Genomic DNA, 17,275 nt, shown 5'->3' on the forward strand with positions numbered 1-17,275 from the left:
GTTTTTTTTGGTTTTTTTGAGAGGTTTTTGTTATAGGGCACATGCGCTCGCCAGACAGACAGAGAGATAGAAAGCGAGAAATCATCCCCCAGGGGGGATGGCCACGCCGCAATCCCTTTCTCCTCCATTCTCCTCTGGGGATCTTGGGCACGCACGCACACGTGCCCGGCGTGAGTTTAAGCCACTGGATCCGGGACTCGAACCGCGGTCGACTACATGGGAGTCCAGCGACATAGCCATTACGCTAACTGCTGGTCCCTGCCTGGTGTGTTTTTCAAGTTACCAGAACCACAATTCAAATTGCAGTCGGCCATGTGGGAACTATGCACAGCATTTAAACACTGAGCTACAGGGCTGGCCCCAGAGTTATTTCTATTTTAATGGTAAATGTGGGCTATCTGTTTATTTTTAATGAACAAAGAACAATTAAAATGGAAGGACAGATTGGGTTGACAGGTGGAGTGGTGGTTAAGGTGCTAGATTCCCACATTGCTGAACACAGTTCGAGCCTCGGACCTGGCAGCTTGCTTGCTTTCTTGCTTTCCTTCTCTCTCTCTGCCTCTCTGGTGAGCGCTTGTGCCCTACAGTAAGTTTTTAAAAATAATAATAAATATAAAATTAAATAAATCGTTGTTTGTTAAAAAAGGGAAGGATAGGTACAGGGAAGGAAGACCGAATTTAAAATTAGACCAGCTGCAGTGTCATAGTGGGGACTCAATGCTCTGTAATGCTGTGGTCATGTGGGTAGGCTCTTGGTTTAGATCCTAAGGTCTCCCTGTACACACCTGGCACACATGAATGCCTATGATTCTGGCTGGCTGAGGTTGGTGTTGACATACGGCATGGAGATCGTTAGGATTGTCTCTGTCTCTGTCTTTCTAAGAATGAACACATAAATTTAAAAAAAATTAAACAAGGACTTCTCTGATGGATTGTCTAGGTCAACTTTGGAGAATTTCATTGCAGCAAAGGAGGAAACAAGAGAGGAAGAGGTAGCATATTTAGATAGCTGCTCCATTGATTAGAGGAAAGGAAGTAATATCTTTTTGTATTTAACTGTAGTGTGAAGAGCCTTAAAAGTCACCTGTCTAATCTAGTTGCAATCGATATTTGAGTCTCGTTTCCTCCATGGTAGCTCTTCATGTCATCATCCAATCTACATCTTAACATTTTTTAAAATTAATTTTTTATTTATTTATCATTGTTATTTTTCAATTTGCTGCAGGGTACATGCAGTCACCAGAGATAGAGAAAGATAAAGTGAGAGAGCAAGCCACCAACACTGGAACTTGAACTGTGGCTAGCCATGTTGGGAGTCTAGCGCCTCAAACACCTCACCATCCGCAGGCCCCTGAACTTTCCTTTTCTTTTCTTTCTTTCTTTCCTTTTTTTTTTTTTTTTTAGATTTTTACCTTAGGGCGCATGCACACAAAGAGAGAGACAGAGACAGTGAGAGGAAAAGTGAGAAATCACCCTCTGGGGGGATGGCCAGACTGCAATCCCTTCTCCTCCATTCTTCTTCGGGGATCTTGGACATGCACGCACAGGTGCCTGGCGTGATTTTCAAGCCACCCGGTTCAGGAACTGGTCATGTGGAAGTCTAGCAATGTAACCGCTACACCATCTCCTGGCCCCAAACCCTGAACATTTCTTTTTGTTTGTTTTTCTTTTTTTTGGAGAGGTTTTTGCTATAGGTCACGTATGCTTGCCAGACAGGCAGAGAGAGACAGAGTGATAGAAAGTGAGAAATCACCCCCCAGGGGGGATGGTCACACCACAGTCCCTTCTCCTCCATTCTCCTCTTGGGATCTTGGGCACGCACGCACATGCACACGACGTGAGTTTAAGCCATCGGGTCCAGGACTCGAACCGCGGTTGACTACGTGGGAGTCCAGCGACATAGCCATTATGCTAACTGCTGTTCCCAACCCTGAACATTTCTAACAACTAGGGGCTCATGCCTTCTAAGTAGCTCTACCTGTAAGCAAAATTTTTCTTGTATTGAGTCATAGTTTTTCTCCAGATTTCCATTCATTGGTCTTAGTCCATTTTCTCTGGAATAACACTAAACAAATTTAGTGACTCTTTCATGTGACTTCCTAATACCTAGTCAGATACTGAAAGGCAGCTCTAAATTCTTCCCTGCTGCAGTCTAAATACCAGCAGTTCTCACCCAGTTTACCCAGTGCTTCTGAGACTACCATCCAAGAAACTTCTTTTAACAAAATCAGTAGATGGACAATTCTGTAGCCTTTTATAACAATCTCTTCATGGCATAGTGATTCAGAGGACTGGCTTAGAGCCATGGTGGCTCACAGCGCCACTACCTGGGAGGCTGGAAGTGACATGGGAGGTCCAGGTTCAGTTTGTGAGCCAGCCAGAGCACACGAGTCCCGGTTATGCACACCTATAATGCTAGCTAATTGGGAGGCTCAGGTAGGAGGATCACAACAGAGCAAGACTCTATTAAACACCTCTCTCTCTCTCTCCCTCTCTCTTTTATAAAATTAAAATAAAAAGTGGTGGTGAGGTGCTTGCTTAGGAGCCAACCCTGGAGTGTACCCCTTTTGTTAGCTAGCTAATCTACAGTTTATTTTTCTTAATTTTATTTTTACTTGTTTTATGAGAGTGAGAGATAGAGACACACAGAGAGGAGGAGACAGAGAGCAAGCACTTTCGATAGAATTTCACACCACAGTCTCCCTCCCCATCCTTCCCTCAGCCTGCCCAGACAGCCTGGATCATGCATCTCTGTCCAGCATGTAGAGGAACTGAATCCACAATTTTTCATATAGATCAAGCTCCATTTACTATTAGTGTGTATTACCACTGCATCACTGAACTGGCCCTGATTGCATATAATTTCTTATTTCTTAAACGTGGCTACTCTCTTCTATAAGATGGTGATTAAAATAGCACTCACTCAGCAGTTCTTGTGAGAATTCATTGAGATAATACATTTAAATTGTAATCAAGCACTTAAAATGTGTGAACTTACTTTGTGTCAGGTGCCCTCTTGAGTCTTTACATGTACTATCTCATTTAACTCGTTGATAGCTTGATGATATGAGCAATTTCATCCTAATGCTAGACATTCGGAGTCTTGAGTGTGTGGAAGATTCGTTTGCTCATCTAGATTCACATCTATCATGTCACTACCCAAAGCTTTGTCCCAGGAGGGGGACCCATATGGACAGCACCAAGGGGTTCTCTTATCTTGTGCATTTTTGTTGGATCAGACCATGGAGAACACTGGCAGTAGGTCAGCAGAATGAAGAGAATGAGGATGGGGACTTACTACCCTGTGAAGTTGCTCCCTCAATAGAAGAGCCTACACCTACTACTCTTCCACTCTTTTCTCTTGCTCCTACGCATGGTGATAGAGCACTGTTACTAGCCCCAGGGTTGTGTATTGTCCTTTGTGATTTTCCTATGCTCTGTCCACAGCTTTGAATATTTACTAAACCTCTATTATACTCTGTACATCACTCAATTGGAGATGTCATCTGTTTCCTACCAGTTCTATGTCTGATTCACTGAAACACAGAGAGGTTAGGTAACTACCCCCAAGATCGCACTGCTAACAGTAGCAGGACCAGGATAAAAAGCTGGTCTGTCTGGAGAGATCAGACTCTCAGTCACTAAGCTGAACTGACTCTTGCCATACACAAGTGGACAACAACTGTTAGCTCTCGTTCATTGTGCATTATACAAAGCTTAGACCAGGGTCTTTTATACGTACTGACAGCAATGGGAAGTTGGAATGCTCAACAGAGAAATTTGTTTGTTTGTTTTTGTTAATGGTATTTGCAAGCACCCTTGTATAAATCTTGTCTGTCCAGAGTTCTGGTAAATGATGACTATTTTAAGTTTGTTTTATTGTTTGCTGTTGGTTTTTCAAATAGCTTCTGCTAATTCACCACCAATGGCACTGAAACACCTCTAGGAGGAAGACATCATGCAGCCTGTTTATTTCTTTCATTAAATCTGGGCATCTAATAATGATGTTCTAAAAAGCATAGGCTAACATATCTGTGGTGTGATCTAATATGTTTATATTTTTAAAAATTATTGGGACTAGCAGATGGTGTAATGGTTACATCACTGGACTCCCATGTGATCGACCTCAGTTCGAGTCCCAGACCCAGTGGCTTAACACGCACACTGGGATGTGTGTGTGTGTGCCCAAATTTCTGCAAGGAGAATGGAGGAGATGAGATTGCAGCATGGCTGTTCTCCTGGAGGGTGATTTCTCACTTTCAGTCTTTCTCTCTGGAGAGTAAACATACCCATAGCAAAAATCTCTCTGGAAAAAAAAAATATTACTGTCTCATAAAATTCTTACAAGTATAGCAGCTCCAAAGTAGGCAAGAAGCTTTGCTAAAATACTACATCTTGTTTATGGAAAAAACTAAACAATCAGAATTTGGAGTGAATATGAATAAATAAATCTCAGAATCTCTTTATTATTATTTGCATGCTTAAACTCTTGGAGGTCCTACTTCATGGGGTATATTTTTATCTTTTTTCTTTTTTTTTGAGAGATTTTTGCTATAGAGTGCATGTGTTCACCAGAGATATAAAGGGAGACAGACAGAAAGCAAGAAATCACCCCCCAGGAGGTATGGCCACACCACAGTCCCTTCTCCTCCAATCTCATCTTGGGATCCTGGGCATGCATGCACAGGACCTGAACCATGATCAGCCATGTGGGAGTCCAGTGCCTTAACTACCATTCACCTACCAGCCCCTCCGGGACTTGAACTGCAGTCAACATGCAGCAGTCCTGCAACACAATCATTATGCCATCCGTTAGTTACTTTTTATTTATTTTTTATATTTTAATTTGCCAGATGTGTGGACTCACCAAAGAGAAACAGAGAGGAGGAGAGGAAAAGGAAAAAGCACCCCACAATGGGGCATGGTTACGTTGTAGTCCCTTCTCCTCTATTTCTCCATCCTGTTTGGTCTTAGAGCACATGTATGCACATGTATATGAAAACCCAGTGTGGTTTTCAAGTCACCTGGGCCAAGATCTGAATCATGCAGTTGGCCATGTGGAATCTGGCTCCTCTAACCTCTATGCCATTGGGTCAACCCTATTTTCATTTTTCTAGAGAATTAAATTGTGGCATTATTTATTATTATGATGTTATAGGAGTCATCCTGCTTCTTTCAGATGTTAACTGCATGCTCCAGCAAGGTAAAGAGTGGGAAAATTGAATCTGTCACTTGCTATTAGGCCATTTACATCCAGATGTCTAGCTTAAAGTTTTACCTTTTTTTCTTGTGGGGCGGGGAAAATTTTTGCTATAGGGTGAATGCACTCACATGGGAGAGTCAGAGAGAGACAGAAAGTGAGAAATCACCCCCTGGGGGGGATGGCCATGCCACAGTCCATTCTTCATTCTCTTCTTGGTATTTTGAGCACGCACACGCACATGCCTGGCATGAGTTCTAAGCCACTGGATCTGGGACTCGAACCACAGTCAACTGCATGGGAGTCCAGCGACATAACTATTATAGCATCTACTGGTCCTAAAAGTTTTACTTTTTTTTTTTGGAGAGGTTTTTGCTACAGAGCGCGTGTGCTTGCCAGAAAGACAGAGAGAGACAGAGAGACAGAAAGCGAGAAATCACCCCCCCCCTGGGGGGGTGGGATGGCCATGCTGCAGTCCCTTCTCCTCCGTTCTTCTCTAGGGATCTTTGGCACACACACACACACACACACACACACAAACACACACCTGGCGTGAATTTGAGCCGCCGGGTCCGGGACTCGAACCACAGTAGACTACATGGGAGTCCAACGACTGACATAGCCATTGTGCTAACTGCTGATTCCCTAAAAGTTTTACTTTTTAACTAACTTTTTATTATCAGAATCAGAAAGAATGCAAACTTAAAAATATGAGCTAATGCCTTTTTTGGAATTGGTCAGGAAATTTTACTATTGGATTTACCGTAATTGACAACCTTCATAGATTTAGTTTTTGTGTTTGAATTGGTTTTATTACATCGTCTTCACTGTTGGATAGCAAAAATATTCAAAATGAGTAATAGACTACATGACAAGGGTATATTGGAAAAACTTGAACAAGTTACACATGTATAATTACTTACTATTGTACTTTTTTTGTCGGCATAAAAGAATAGTGTGGTTCCTCGCAACTCTGTCCAATAATGTTTGTATTCCTGTGGGAAAGAAATCATATTATTTCATTAGGGTATACTCAACTATTTTCCTATTGATAATTTTCTTTGTAATTTTTTTAAAGACAAAGCCTCACTGTAGTCATACTTAGTCTCCCAAGTAGGTGGGTTAGACAGATATCATGGGGTCTTTAGATTAGGCTGGGAATTGAACCAGGCCTTGCAGTGAGGCCTCAGCTGCCAAGTAGCAGTGTCAAACAATGAATGCTACTGCAGCTAGGCCTGTGATCATCTTAAATGTTTGTATGATATAAAATTTTTCTTTATTCTGGATAATCCACCTACTTGTGGGTTAACTTTCCATTTAATTTTTTAAGAATTATTTATTTAATTTTTTATTTGTCATTAACATCACTTTTTTTTTTTTTCAATTTGACCAAAGAGAGACAGAGACAGAAAGCAAGTCTCTAGATCCAGGATCTGAACCATGATCAGCCATGTGGAGGTCCAGCACCTTAACCACCATTCACCTGCCAGCCCCTCCATTTTATTCTTGGCCAAATGCTTCTAAAATTTATTTTAGGAGTTATCCCAGAGCACACTGATTAAGTGTTGTGCATGGGGAACTAGATCCCAAATGGTTCATCAAAGTTCCAATCTATGCCCCAGGGGCTTGAAAAACACACCAGGTGCAGGTGTATGTGTGTCCAAAATCCTGAAGTGATGGAGAAATGGAGAAGGGATTGTGACATGACCAGATCATCCCTCATTGTGGAGTGCTTTCTCTCTTCCCTCACTCTGTCTCACCCTCCCTTTAAATTCCTTGTGGCAACTTAAAAAAACAATTAAATTTATTTTAGTATAACGTTTTGAGGTAAGGATATAATTTGATTTTATTTAAAAGGACCACTTCCCAAAACTTCCCACATTGATTTACAACTTCTTAATGCAGCTTTAGCGGAAGTTTGCACAGATAAAATGGGTCATTTAAGGGCCCCAAATAGGACAAGTGTATATTATTTGCCTTCTAGAACAGATAAAAGGATTGCATGAATTGGTACATATAAAGTACTTAGCACAACGCATAATATGTAGTTTAGGTTCAATAAATATGTAGCAATGGTGTAGAAAAAGAAAATGTGAGAAATTGATCATGATAAAAAATAATTTAATACCATCAAAACTGAAATCTGAAGTCCAAATTTCACTCATGTGGTGAATATTTAATTATTAATATATTCACATTACTGGGGTCTGCAGGTGGCATAGCAGTTAAGGCACTGGACTCCCATATAGTCAACTGTGGTTTGAGTTCCATACCTGGCTGCTTGAAAGGCATGCTGGGTACATGTGCGTGTGTGCCCCCCTTTTTTGGAGGGTCAGGAAAATATCACTCTTCATATTTATTTACTTATTTTTTCAAATAATGAGAACTACATAATCTGATCTTGCTTTTCTCTTATACCCAGGAAGCTCAAGATTAAATTAATTTTGAATTATAACCATTGTTTCTCATATTCTTATAGAATTATTATATTTTCTCTCTTTGTTTTCATAGCTATTAAGGTGCTAACTTTTCTGTGTAACAAACCACTCAGTGTCACAAACCACTCTACAAATTAGAGGCCTAAAATGGCAACATTTTCTATTTTTCAACATTCTATACTGGCTGATGTTTTACTGCTCTGGCTGATGTTTTACTGCTCTGCAGGTACTTGTACTTGACTGGACAGTCTAGGGTTGACACGCTCACTCACTCCCTTGTCTGGGACACAGCTGAGAGTGTGGGAATGACTGGGAAGTTTGGGACAACTAGAATCTCATTCCACACAGTCTCTTATCCTCCATTCAGCTAATTTAGTCTTGTTCACATGCTGGAAGGCAAAAGAGAGAGCAAAACCTAATGTGCAAGCATTTTTGAAGCATCTGTTTTTGTCACTTTACCAAAGCATGTCATAAAGTCCAGTCCAGATTCAAAGAGTAGAAAAATAGATATAACCTTTTTGGAGAGGAGCAGAAATCTCACTTCTCAAAGGAGTGGAGGTTGCATATAGTGAGGCTTGAACAACTTGTAGTACATTACTGCAGCAATGTTCCTCAGAGACATAGTCGGGACTCGGGGCAAGTCCTGTGTCCCTTCTCCTTCATTCTACCCTCCAAGTGAGAGCTGGATATGATAGGTAATGAACCTGTTATGCCTCCCGAACCAAGAGCAAATTACCATACAAAAGAATGACTCAAAAAGGACATATGATTGAAGGATTTGCCAGTAGATGGTTTCCAAAGGGCAATTATGAAACTGAGTAAAGAGGTTCTTCCTCTTGTTTGAAATCCAGATGCGAAAGTACCCCTGATACATCTCAGAATCAAGCACCAGGCCGGCAGCTGTCATGGACTCCCACATGGCCAACCGCAGTTCAAGTTCCAGACCTGGTGGCTTGCTTTCTCACTTTCTCTCACTCTCTCAATATCTCTGTCCCTCTCTGGTCCAATTAAACTCAATAAATGTTAATGAAGTAATTCTTTAAGAAAAAAAGAATCAAGCACAGAAGAACAAACCAACTTCAACCCCATCAGAAGTCTTGCCTTTTCTTCTTTTCATACAGGAGCCCACGTGTTGCGGCCATCGCAATAGCTCTTTTCCTGATCTTCCTACCACCTTCTAAAATTGCAATCTGTCATGCCCATGCCACTAGAGTCAACTCTCTCCTCTGCAGAGGGTAGGACTTAGCACCTACATACAGCATGCTCAACTCGGCCTCTTCCTGCCCTCTCCCAGTTCAGTCTACCATGAGCCATGAGAGAATGTGTGTTCTGTTCTGCTCCCAACCATGTAGCAAAGGGCTTCCAAGCAGTGCAGGTTTGTTTTTCTCTAGCAGAGTCAGTGACTCAATGTAGCTGAAGGCTACCTAAATCTGGGATAAAAAGCACAGTTTTGGCTTCAAATCTAAACCACATGTTAAAAGATAAAGATACACATTCTGAATTACAACCACTATCTTTTCATATGTCCTTGGTAGCATCATTTTTTTCCTCTTTATTTTCATAGATGTCAAGATACTATATTAGTTAGCTCTTCTGTGTAACTTACACACCCTACAACTTAATAGACTAAAACAGCAAATGTTTCCTATACAAGTAACTAATTAATCTTCATTTGTGTAATTCATGTCTAATTGTTTTAGATATTAAAATGTAAAGTAGTACAAAGAAAAATGGGCATGACTCTTACGTTTCTTTTGAAATGCTGAAAATGTTCTGAAACTCAATAGAGATGTCTATACAAGTTTATGACTATATTTAGACCACTGAAAAACAGTTATTATTGTATCTTCTATGTCAAAGTTCACTGTGAAGGGTAGAAGTAGGGAAACCAGTTTTCTGCTATTTCCTCACAGTTGTTGAAGAATTCAATGGCATAATAATGTATACACATAGAAACTAGAGCATAGCAAATATCCTGCAAGTGTTAGGCACTAAAAAAAAAAAGAAAAAGAAAAAAGAAAAAGGAAAAAACCTTTTTGCTTCATTATTTCCTTTTTTTTTTTTGGAGAGGTTTTTGCTATAGGGCGCGTGCGCTCGCCAGACAGACAGACAGAGACAGAGAGACAGAAAGTGAGAAATCACCCCCCAGGGGGGATGGCCACGCCGCAATCCCTTCTCCTCCATTCTCCTCTCAGGATCTTGGGCACGCACGCACATGCACCTGGCGTGAGTTTTAAGCCACCGGGTCCGGGAACCATGGTTGACTACATGGGAGTCCAGCGACATAGCCATTATGCTAACTGCTGGTCCCCCTATTCACATTTTTGAAAGGTACTTTGCATTTATTTTTTCCACGTGGTGATTTGTGCCTGAGTATGTGTGTGTGATAGTAGTGGGTTCTAAAAACTCTCTAAAATAGATTTCTTTCAATGTAATTATGTATGCAAAGCTAGGGATATTTTGTAGACTGAATAATGGAATCCATTTTCATTCCTATTATTAATCATTCTTTTAATAAAGAGATTTTAAAAAACTGTATTGATAAATTTAGCCTGAGAAGTTGCCAATACATACTGCCTTTATGAGCATGCAATGTCTTATGAAAACTATTGGAATGAATAGTCTTTTACTCTGCTGAAAAATACTTGAAATTCCTCATGCTTGACCTGCAATTAATAGCAAAACAACTTAAATTTTGGAGGAGGGGAGTTGTTTTGTCTTGTTTGATTATTTGTTTATTGTACCACTCTTGTTTTTGAGAGTTTTGCTATAGGACACATGTCCTTCCCAGAAAGACAGAGGGAGATAGAGAGATGGAAAGTAAGAAATCACACCCCAGGGTAGATAGCCACACCACAGTCCCTTCTCCATTCTCTTCTTGGGATTTTGGGCACGCATGCACTTGCACCCAATGTGAGTTTGAAGCTGCCAGGTCTGCAGTCGCCCATGTGGGAGTCTAGTACCTTAACCACTATGCCACCTGCTGGACCCCTACCACTCTTCTTAAGGCTTTCACCATGCTCTACTGATAAGCCTCTGCAATGAAAGAAGTTAGTCAAGGCTATTCTGTATTTTGGAGCTAAGATGAGGGTGAGGGAGAGTACAGGAGAGGATGAGCGTATGGTATATCGTTCAGGGAACTTAAGCATCAGTTGTGAAGTTTTACTAAAGTAATGCTTCTAAAGTCAAGTTCAACCCCAAAGTTATATGATTCCTAGAAGAGAGAAAAACAAGAGAAAATCCTGAAGTCAAAGTCTACCATTCTGGTCATATAATTGGCCTCATTGGTATTAACCTACCTACCATAACAAAAAGAAAAACAAAACCAAAACTAGTATCACTAATAGTCAAAGTGTAGAGTTCCCTCTATATGTATGTAAAGGCATCCATTTGTGCTAAGAAACGTTACAAAGGTATTCATTCATGACACAGTCATATGAATTGGGTGGTGTTAATGAGGGAAAAAATGGAAGTTTTACAAATAAGCAAACTTGTAGATTCATAGAAAGAATTAAGGAGGATTTATTAAATACAGAAAAGAAGCAAGTGTGAAGACACTGAATCAAGCATAGAAGCAGCCTTGGAGGAAAAGTAAGGTTACAGATAGCAATAGGCCATTAAACTGCAACCATAACCACAAACCTAAAGATAGACCAAACTTGTATTCAGTATGCAGAGTTGCACACGTCAATCTGATTTAGTTTTTGATAAGGCCGTATAAATATCAGTATAATCTGAGCCATCTATAAATATCAGTCTCAATAACCAATTTCTAGGTATATATTTATATCTACAGAAGTTCTTAAACATTTTAAAAATCACCTTAAAATATAAAAATATATAAAAGTGTGTGTGTGTGTGTATATATATATATATATATATATATATTAGGATTTACACATCTTTGGATGAAATTCATCTAATATGAAGTTTGTTATTTTTTAAACAATCATTTGTGTTAAATCACTGAAGTAACAACAAAAGAGTCTGACATAAGTCTTCAGAATTTATTTCCAGCTTCCTAAACATTAGATGACCTTGTATTTAGAGTTTAAGGTCACTGTCATTTTCATTCTGATAAACAAATGATTTCTCAAAGTCTACTGAGCTTACTACTGAGATCAGTGTGATCAAATATCTAGTGATTATACATCTCTATCCTTTGGAAGCTTACAATGAAATGGAATTAGAGCCTGAGTTTGAGAAATGGCATATTGTCAAGTCCACTGCAGTTAGATCCATGCCAGACTCCTTAATGGACAAGGGACTTTGAGCATAACCTCTATGAGCCACTGTTTACTCATCTGTAAAGTGGATAAAATTTCTGCCCAGTAGAGTTATTTTAAGGATCATAGTGACAAGACATTAAAATCTTAATATAATATCCATCATATGTCACACCTTAAGATAATATAACATTATTATATAGCCCATTTGGTCATCACGGCAACCCATTCAGTTATGCAAGAGAGAAATGATTCATTTTACAGAGGAGAAAAAAGATTAAAAGATGTAAAGAAGCTGGTTTAATTCTAAAATTGGACTGATATTTTTCTCTCCTGGCTCCCCAGTGCTTTTTCTCTGATGTAACCTGTAAAAATGGGTTACCATGGGGCCAGCTGATGGCATAATGGTTACTTCACTGGACTCCTACTAGCCAACTGCGGTTCGAGCTTCAGACCCAGAGGCTTAAAACTCAGCAGGCCATGTAAGCATGTGTGCCCAAGATCCTGAGAGGAAAATGAAGGAAAAGGGATTTGGCATGGCCATCCACCCAGGGGGGACGATTTTTCACTTTCTGTCTCCCTGTCTCTCTCTTATGTCTGGCAACTGCATGTGCCCCATAGCAAATATCTATAAAAAAAAAAAGAGGGTTACCATGCAAACTCCGGTTAAAGTTCTCTCATCCCCTCTCCCGCAAAAAAGTTCCCATTATTTTTCTTTTGAACAAGTAAAGTACACTTACCTAAGAAATAATGTTGTATAGCTATCTTTAATATGGGGTGCATAGACCTCAAAGATGTGCAAGGTGATTTCATTGTGAAAAATATATAGAATATCTCATTGTATTTCATCATTCCTAACTAATTTTTACATATAGTCACAATAACATCTTACATATATTCACAATGTTTTAGTATAAGTATATAATTTCTGATTATATTGATTTTCTTATATTAGGGATCTACGTTCAAAATGTTTTTCGGATATGTGTGTGTGTGTTTGTGTGTGTGTGTGTGTTTTAATTTGGAGGACACTGGCATAGAGAACTGTGTTTCAAAGCAACTGAGATAGCCCTAAAATTTTCCTTAATGAAAATTCATAGAGAACTAGTCAGAGATATGTTTTGATACATCGTCAATGACCATATTCTTATGTTCGGGCTGATAAGATATATCACACATTGAAGGAACTATGAGATGTTGCCCAAAGTCTCTCTAATTTTCAAACAGTTTCGGAAAAATGGGTTTTTTAAATCCTTGAAACCCTTGAATCCTTGAAATCACCCTCTAAGTAGGCATTATTATCATCCTCTTGCTGTTTTCTCCCAGTCGAACAAGTCAAAGGTACTTTGTGATGGATTCAAATACAAACAAGTTAATGTTATCCGAAATATTTATGTCTGTAGTTTATTTATTCCATTTCAAAGGATACTTTCTAAGAAAAGATGAGCTGGCTTTTTAGTCGGGTGGTTAAGGCAGTGAAATTATAGCCAACAATGTGATTCTAGTCCTGGCCCCAGTAGCTTAAGAAACACACCAGGTGCATATGTGTTTATGCCCAAAATCCTAAAAGGAGGGAGAGGTGGAGGAAAAGAGATTGCAGCATGACCCTTCCCATGGGGCTTGTTTTATCTCTCTTTTTTTTTCCTCTCTTCTCTCTGGCAAGTGCATGTACTATGTAGAAAAAAAAAAAGGTAAAGACTAGATAAGGAAGTTATTACCTATACTAAACCATGTCCCTCTGTTTTTTGTTTTAGAAGGTTTAAAAAAAATTGGGGGGCTGTACTTCCCAAGAAGAGAAAGACACACACAGTGAGAGGGAAAGTGAGAAATCACACCCCTTCCCAGGCAGGATGGCCATGCTACAATCACTTTTCCATTTCTCTGGATCTTGGGCATGCATGCACACAGGACCAGCGTGATTTTCAAGCCACCAGATCCAGAATTCGAACCGTGTTTGGTCATGTGGGAGTCTAGCTACACCATCTGCTAGTCCCTAAACCATATGTCCCTTAAAGATCGGATATTTGTGTTTTATTTATGTCCTCTAGAGCTGAGTATAATGCTTGGTGTATAGGAGGTACACGAAAAACGTTGCTTGAGTGAATTGATATCTACCGTATCCAAGACATTATACCTCGGGAGCCAAGTAGTATTGCCAGTAGTATTGCCTCTATTTTATAGTTGAGGAAAGTATCTCCAGGAGATGAAATACAAGTTCCATTCTAAAATTCTTGTTATTTCTGCTGCCATACCAATGACATGCCTTCTTTAAACATTAAAAGAAAATTGTTCTGAGAAATAGTTATCATAAATACTCTGAAAAATATTCAATGAGTAACCAAACTTAAATTACAGATTGGAAACTTTCTTTCTCTACTCATTTCCTGGCAAAGTATAACAATGCTGACTAACTTTTGGCGACAAGATTGAATTTACTTCTTTTTTTTTTTTAAGAGGTTTTTGCTATAGGGTGCGTGCGCTTGCCAGACAGAGAGAGACAGAGAGACAGAAAGCGAGAAATCACCCCCCAGGGGGGATGGCCACACCGCAATCCCTTCTCCTCCATTCTCCTCTCGGGATCTTGGGCACGCACGCACACGCGCCTGGCGTGAGTTTTAAGCCACTGGGTCCGGGACGCGAACCGCGGTCGACCACGTGGGAGTCCAGCGACATAGCCATTACGCTAACTGCTGGTCCTAAGATTGAATTTACTTTGAAACATACATGATCAACTGAAAAATATTCCAGTATAACTGACAAATATTACTAATGCATACTTAATGCCCTTGACAGAATACAATACTATGTTTTTACTCTCAAAGAATAAATGATCATAGTATATATGTAAGAATATAAATGTCTATTATGGTTATCTTTATACATATATTTTCCCATAAGTATTAATGAATTCTCAGAAAATGTATCTTATTGGGGAACCAGCAGTTAGTGTAATGGCTATGTCGCTGCACTCCCACGTAGTCGACCACGGTTCGTGTCCCGGACCCAGTGGCTTAAAACTCACGCCGGGCGCGTGTGCGTGCATGCCCAAGATCCCGAGAGGAGAATGGAGGAGAAGGGATTGCGGCGTGACCATCCCCCCTGGGGGGTGATTTCTCGCTTTCTGTCTCTATGTCTCTCTCTGTCTGTCTGGCGAGCGCACGCGCCCTACAGTGAAAATCTCTCCAAAAAAAAAAAAAAATGTATCTTATTATCATCCTTAAGCATATATTCTGGTATTTCTGAAAACACTTAAATTTTTTCTAGTTTCCGTTAACATTAAAATTTCATAAAACTTGAGATTAGCAGATGGTGTAATGGTTCCATCTCTGGACTCCCACTTAGTTGGCCACAGTTCGAGTTCTGGACTTGGTGGTTTAAACTCATGCCAGCCCTAAATCCCAAGAGTAAACTGGAGGAGAAGGGACTGCAGAGTGTTCATGCCCTGCGGGGTGGGGGGCTGAATTTTCATTTTCTGTCTCTGTCTCTCTCTGTATCTCTGGTGAGTACACACACCCTATAGCAAAAAAAAAAAAAGAAAAAAAAAAACTCTCAAAAAAAGAAAAAGAAAAAAAAATTCATAAAATTTGATCTAAGTTAATGATTATTTTTCTTAACAGGAAATTTAATGTTTTTTCTCTCATTAACTTCAAGTTATCCATAATTAGCATTTTAAAGCAATGACTTTAACTAACTCTAGTTTTAACTTTTACATTTTAAAATGTGGAATGGTTTGTGAATTTTCTTAGGGCAAACTCATTTATAAAGCTTACTGCACCTACCTAAATATTAACTTTCAAAGTCACTATGACTACAGTTTAATTTAGGTAATATTATTATATATAATATAAATGGTATCAATTGTATAATTTTCAGAGTTTTTATAGATGTTTACCATTTTTTATGATTTGATCGTTATAAACTTCAAATAACTGAAAATAGGAGCAGTAGGTTTAATTTCAATCATTGTAGTATTTTATCTGAATGGTACACATCATCATTAACACCATTGTCTAGCAGTAAATTGTAGTAAAAATGTAAAAAAAAATTATCTCCTAAGCTAAAATTTTCTGTAATATTTAAATACATTTTTGGAAATCACACTAATGGAGTTTTTTCAATTAGTGGCTTAATATTAGAGCCACATGATATTATATATTGTATATGCATATATGCATATATACACTTAAGTCATATAGTATATTTAAATTATGAAAAATTGAAATAATTTTTCTGAGCTCAAGGAAGAGAAGAGGGTTTAATTTCAACAAAAACAAGGTTTATCTGAATGGTACACATCATCATTAACACCATTGTCTAGCAGTAAATTGTAGTAAAAATGTAAAAAAAATTATCTCCTAAGCTAAAATTTTCTGTAATATTTAAATACATTTTTGGAAATCACACTAATGGAGTTTTTTCAATTAGTGGCTTAATATTAGAGCCACATGATATTATATATTGTATATGCATATATGCATATATACACTTAAGTCATATAGTATATTTAAATTATGAAAAATTGAAATAATTTTTCTGAGCTCAAGGAAGAGAAGAGGGTTTAATTTCAACAAAAACAAGGAAGCATTGTCATATCACATCACTATGAAATCTATTTTATATTAAAGAAGTTGTTTCAGGTTTAATATTGTTATTTACAGACTTACCTGGTATTCTGACCTCTTGACAAATAAAAAACCTTCAAAGTACAGGGGTAGAGCAGTAATCTTTAACCTTTCCTGGAAGATTCTGCGAGGGGCTGGTTTGGGGGGCTTCTTAGCCATCATACCCCTTCGCTGGTGTGTGCTTTGGTTTCAATTACATCCAGTCTCAAACAAAATGAAATCTCCTTTGTGTGAGAGGAAAAGACAACTGTTCAAAGAGGAAGTCCCAACTTGCTTTTTAACCACTAACATTACCACCAACAGGACACACACACACACACACACACACACACACAGATGGAGATTTTTCCCTTTACTTTTTGTGAGGTAAGAAAGAACAGGCATAGATCAATTTTTAGAGGTCAATCTTTGAATAAACTACATGTGTTAGATTTAAAATAGCAAAATAAATAGATTAACATCACATGAGGATGAGGATGAAAGAAACAGGTAAGAATGTGGACTTTAAGACAGACACTAAAGACACATTTGGTTTTTTTTCTACCATTTTTTTAATCACATGGAGAGTGCATGAATTTGCCAGAGAGAGACAGAGAGACAGAGACAGAGGGAGAGGGAGAAAGCATCTCCTTCCCCCACCACTCCCCGTCTCCCCTTTCCCATGGACATGCTCATGTAACAATACCTTCTCCTCCATTTCTCCATTGTGATTTTGGACATTCATACACATGTGCTCACATGTTTTTTGTTTATTTGTTTTTTTAATAATTATTAATTTTATTTATTCAT

At 38.9% G+C, this 17,275-nt stretch overlaps 1 protein-coding gene across 2 annotated transcripts in view; it reads right to left on the reverse strand.

The window, feature by feature from the left end:
• STAP1 (signal transducing adaptor family member 1) overlaps positions 1-16,723 on the reverse strand; it is a 42,999-nt gene extending 26,276 nt beyond the window's left edge. For both annotated transcript variants that reach the window (XM_027767057.1, XM_006165322.3), the window contains exons 1-2: positions 16,529-16,723; positions 6,124-6,195 (exon numbers count right to left, since the gene is read on the reverse strand). In XM_027767057.1, coding sequence (XP_027622858.1) covers positions 6,124-6,195; positions 16,529-16,648 — 192 coding nt within the window. In that variant the 5' untranslated portion in view covers positions 16,649-16,723. The remainder of the gene's footprint in view (positions 1-6,123; positions 6,196-16,528) is intronic.
• Between the last annotated feature and the right edge of the window lie 552 nt (positions 16,724-17,275).

This window comes from Tupaia chinensis, unplaced genomic scaffold (assembly GCF_000334495.1).
Source record: "Tupaia chinensis unplaced genomic scaffold, TupChi_1.0 Scaffold143894_1, whole genome shotgun sequence".
Lineage (NCBI taxonomy): Eukaryota > Metazoa > Chordata > Mammalia > Scandentia > Tupaiidae > Tupaia > Tupaia belangeri.